At 38.6% G+C, this 5,338-nt stretch overlaps 1 protein-coding gene across 1 annotated transcript; it reads left to right on the top strand.

The window, feature by feature from the left end:
• Nucleotides 1–568: 568 nt before the first annotated feature.
• Nucleotides 569–880, top strand: LOC147423132 (uncharacterized). Its single transcript, XM_086502133.1, has one exon. It carries the CDS (start codon nucleotides 569–571, stop codon nucleotides 878–880), a length of 312 nt encoding a protein of 103 aa, XP_086358259.1.
• Nucleotides 881–5,338: the final 4,458 nt, after the last annotated feature.

Raw genomic sequence — 5,338 nt, 5'->3', positions numbered from 1 at the left:
TCAAGGAAGGGGCTTTAAAGGACAAGAAAGCACAAAATGAGATAGAGATTTTGGCTAAAAAAGTTCAGGACTTAACCAAATCTTAGGAATTGATGAGATAAGAGTTGGACTCTTACAAGCAGGTAGTGCCAATCAGAGAAAAAATTTCAGCCAGAATTTCTAAATGGAAGGAGGAGTGCATGGTTCCAAGTACTGCAAGATCAATTGACTGAAATGTCTACTGTTAATGCATCTTTGGAGAGTAGCAAGAGGGTATTGTTAAGAAAGGTTGTAGCTTGTAGAAAAGTGGAGGAAAAGCTTAGACACATGTCAGAGGAAGATCTGGATGTAGAAGGCTGGTATGTCAGTTCAGGAGATATTGAGAAAATGAAGAGAGATGTCATGGAGTATATGAAAGGAGTGTGGAAGTAGATTAAAATTAAAATGTATGATGTGATTAGTAAACCCTATCAGGCTTTTGCAGAGGAGGAGTCCAAGGAGGAAATTTTGCTTTTACAGAGACAATTAGCTAGTTGATTTGAAGGAGAAGAATGCAGAATTGCAACAAAAGGTGCAAGTAGAGGTGGAAATGGATACCGCACTAGCTGAGTCAGTTCAGACTACAGAGGAAGTGGAAGCTAAGGATACAGTTCAGTTGTCAGTTCAAAAAACAATTCAAGGAGTAGTTCATGAAGCAGGTCAGACTACAGTTTCAGTTCCAGTTATACAGGTTGATGGCACAGAAGATCAGGAGAACATGGAAGAACTTTTGTTGAAGACTGCAAAGGTAATGTCTGAAGATCCAGGTATTGATGCTACATTACTTGAAGTTGCTCAGGATATGGAGGAACAACCAGGAGATTTTGTTGAAATTGAAGATTCTGGTCTTCAAGGTCAGTAGCAAGAAGAATTTTATTTTGATTTTCAAGCTTGTGTTTTCAAGGGATATTGTGGGTTCTTACAATGTTTTGCAAACATTGCCCACTGGATGTGCCAGGTGTTAGACCCTAATGCTTAGTAGTGGTTTATTTACATTTTGTTTGTAATTAAGGTGGAGACCTTTGAACTCTAGGGGTGTTTTACACATATGCTGGTTAGTTTTAGGTGTTTCATTAACTTCTTAGCACTACATGGCAGTGAGTAGTAGTTAGTCGTTGGCTTTCTTGGGTGTATGGCGGTCGAACTGTATTTGACAGACACTATAGTGTGTGTATCATGATGCAGTTGAGGTAGTAATATAGTCTAGTTTTACTTACTTCAATGATGTTCTGCAGTTTTTTGATGTGGGTTAAAACTATGTCATATGTAGTTTACTGGGTATTTACCCTGAATTGCTGTTAGGGAAGTTAACACCTAAAAACCGTATGAAAAGTTGCAATTGAGAGGCCACTGCATACCTAAATCTTTTACCGTGACTCGCATATCCTATATATCAAAATCTATGTGATAATGACCTACAATACTTCTAAAATATCATGCTTCATATAATGCCAAGCTAGAATGTCTGCAATAATATTGAAGCCTGCAATGACGATAACAACCAGCCATTCAAGCATAAAAAGTAGCAACTTATTCAGCATCATATGGATTCAAGTTCAAGCTATACGCACCAAAGGAGATCAAAATCCTCAATAATATGAACAATATCCTCAACATGTGCAGGACCCCTCCACAATGGAGGATCTAGAAAAAAAATTCACGTGTAAATACACAAAATAAAGACCATAACTTTCTCAATCATGGTAAAAGTAAATATCAAAGATAAGTCTTCTCATACCTCTAATATAAGAAGGTACATCATTGAGGGTGTACTAAAGCATGATGTATCGTGCCATTCTTTATCTACACTAACAATGGAGATTTAAAATTTTAAGAGGAAGAGAGATGAAATAGAATAAAGAAGACTTTGACGATCATACCGTAGAGCATCGTGTCCTTCTTTCTTTTGTTTAAAAGGAGGATTTAAAATATTGCGAAAGAGAAGAAGAAGAAGAAGAGAAGAGAGTTTTAAAGTCGTAGGAAACTATCCCAAGGGACCTTAAATATCTAGCCGACGAGGAGTTGAACTCAAGACCTGTTATTCAAGAGGGAAATGGCATAACCAATCTACCACACTTGGGTGAGAGAGAGAGAGAGAGAGAGAGAGAGAGAGAGAGAGAGAGAGAGAGAGAGAGAGAGAGAGAGATATGAAAGCAATCCAAAAGACTTGAAAATTTCACAATTTCACAAAGATTCATTGAATATTCTAAATGTAGTAGAGACAATACAAAAGAGTTATTCAAAGTGTAGCCTTTGAGAGACCACATTAGGGATTCTATAAGTCCAAGGACCTCTGTTGTATACATTTTGCAAGATATGGGGGGTGTTTCAACTTGAGTGAATATCCTCAATTGATATGGTGTATTGCGGTCTCTAGCAACCCCCACCAATTGTGCATTGACTAGCCTTTCATCACTCACAAACCAAATATTAACTTGAATTTGACGATGCTCATGGTCCGAAGAAAAGGAAACATGGTAGTATCCAAGAACTTCCATAGACATCTCTAATCTAAGTATAGCATTTCATAAACACCTACAATGATAAATCCTTGATGATAGTGATCTCTGCAAAGGCATCCATGAATTATATAGAGCAATAAAAGCTTAAATTTAACAAATTATCACATAAAAAATCTTACAATATAATATGAGTCGTATCAAATAAGATCACCAAAAACATAGCAGGCACTTTTTCCCTCCATTGCAGTGGATCTTCAAAAAATTAATTCAATGTATAAACCAATCTTCTCAAGAAAATAGCAGGTCAAGTCAATACTCTAATTTAAAAAAGAACATAAATACCTCAAATGAATTCAGTGATGCGACCAACTACATAGGATGCACTGCGCTGATTATCCATTTGTGGCCAATACTTTGATCTAAGAGATATCAATAGAATTTAATATCAAGTGTGTTTGACTTTAAGTGAGAGCCACAATGTCAATTTGAACTTATTGTTATGAGTTTGCTAGTTGTAATACTTCCTTGAATACAATGTTTGGAGTGTAGTAACACTCCTCTTGAGTGTTTTCGGTATTGACAACAATCCTCATAGCAGTTGCACTTCGCACACGTGACATTGCAACATATAATTGTTTGTGAGATAAGATTGATGATGCAAGATATAGACCAAGAATTCCTAGTGTTTGCCCTTGTGATTTGTTGATAGTCATCCCAAAAGTCAGCCTAATTGGAAACTGGTGACAATTCATTTGAAATGGAAGCCCCTAATGATTTCCAACAATAAAGTTGATCCTTGGAATAGAAACTGACTCTCCAATATTTGATCCTGTGACTATCTCTGCCTCAAGTACCTTATGATGAAATTGTTTGCATATTAATTTGGTTTCGCTACACAATCCACATCTTGGATCCAAATTCCACAGTAACATGATAGGAGCATTTTCTTTCAAGACTGAAGCATGAGGTGGAAAACCACCACCAAGAGTAAGGTTGTTCAAATATTCAATGGTGTACAAATGTGTGTTTTCCTCTAACATATAAATTGAATCTGCACTAAGATACTCTTTGCAAACTCCATGCAATCTTTGCAATGCATAGTCATTGAGTAAATCCACCTCTTTATATGGGGCAAGTATTGCTCGATCTCTAAAAACAACTTGCATGATCTTGCACATGACACAAATTTCCATATATAAAGCTTAGAAGATCCTCCAAACTATGTCTTGGAAGCAATCATGTGTCAAGGTATTTTGACTCTATCTAAGTCTCCTCCATCATCCATATCCCCATTGCCAATATCAAGCACCCAACACAAAAAACTTTGTTGAACCATAGCACCGGTTTCACTTAAGGATACCATTGTTGAGTCTATTGCACGCAACATATAATCACAAAGCCTCTTCTCATGTTGTTGCAAAAATCATTCTATATGAAGGAAAACTTGATTTTTTGCCACATCAAATTGACTACTTGCATTTGAAATATGCATCCTAAGGGCATAAACATAGTCCTCATAAAATTCGGTACAAAATCTATCCCAAAGATCAACCGGATGTAGTGGCTCGCAAAACACTAATATGATTGCAAATATTTGTCTCAACTGCATTTCATTTTAAAAAAAGATGCCTCTTGGAGGCAAAGTGACCATTCTTCATTGCCTTGCAATAATCCTCTAGCTATACATGCATCCTTATATGTATCAAAAATGTGTGTTGGAATTAAGGTTGCAGAGAAACACACACAGCTTGGAGAAGACGAAGGAAGCTCAAGGCACACAATAGAGAGTGTGTTACTTAGTGTGCAATGGAAAGATAGATAGCCCTAGAGTGATGAGTGTATATACAATGCACGGGGGAAAAAAACTCCTAAAGAGGGAAAAAATACCCCGGCGGTCCTAGTGTGTTCACACACATCACTATCACATGTATATGGTAGCAAATCCCCCTTGGAGTGATGCGGTGAACGAGAGCTGGCACATGAGTAAAGGGAAGTGCCATGCCCTGAGGACAAGATCAGTCCACAAAGGGGAGTAAGCCCAAAGCTTTGCGGAAAGCTTCAAGCTTCTCACGAGACAATGCCTTTGTGAAAAGATCTGCAAGGTTGTCCTGTGTTGGCACATAAGCCAAGCTGATCTCTCCTGCTGAGAGCCTCTCCCTGACATAGTGGTAATGCACCTCAATGTGCTTTGTGCGAGCATGAAAAATTGGGTTCCTCGCAACTGCCAATGCGGTCTAACTGTCAGTGTAGATAGTGTTGGCAGTGTCCTGTCCAACACCCAAATCAGCCATAAGGCGTCTGAGCCATACACACTCAATCGTAGCTGTGAAAACTGACCTGTACTCAGCCTCACAACTCGAAGTGGCCACAGTAGGTTGCTTCTTGCTCAACCATGATATACATGAATTCCAAGCATGAAACAAAAACCACTTGTGGACACTCGCGTGTCAAAACAACCAGCCCAATCTGAGTCCCAAAAAGCATGTAAGTCTGGCGGCAATGATCCCCCCTTGGGATAAAACAAGCCAAGATGTAAAGTGCCACTAAGGTAGCGGAAAATCCTCTTGACATCCTGCCAATGCTTAGACCCTGGGCTATGCATAAATCTGCTGACCTGTGAGATTGCAAACTGAATATCCGGCCTCGTGTTGCATACATAAATGAGGCAGCCAATAGCAGTTTGATAAAGAGTGGCATCAGCAAGATCGCCAGCATCATGTAGACTTAACTTCAAACCTGTTTCCATGGGAGTGGCAATAGGTTTGCAATCCTCAAGTCCAAACTTACATAGCAATACCACCATCACACTGCTTAAAATGTATACCCAAGTAATGATGCAACAGCTCCAAATCTTTCAT

Source organism: Adiantum capillus-veneris, chromosome 26 (genome assembly GCF_014529385.1).
Source record: "Adiantum capillus-veneris isolate H3 chromosome 26, ASM1452938v2, whole genome shotgun sequence".
Lineage (NCBI taxonomy): Eukaryota > Viridiplantae > Streptophyta > Polypodiopsida > Polypodiales > Pteridaceae > Adiantum > Adiantum capillus-veneris.
The sequence above is the reverse complement of the archived record's forward strand: the minus strand, read 5'-3'. Positions and strand labels throughout refer to the sequence as shown.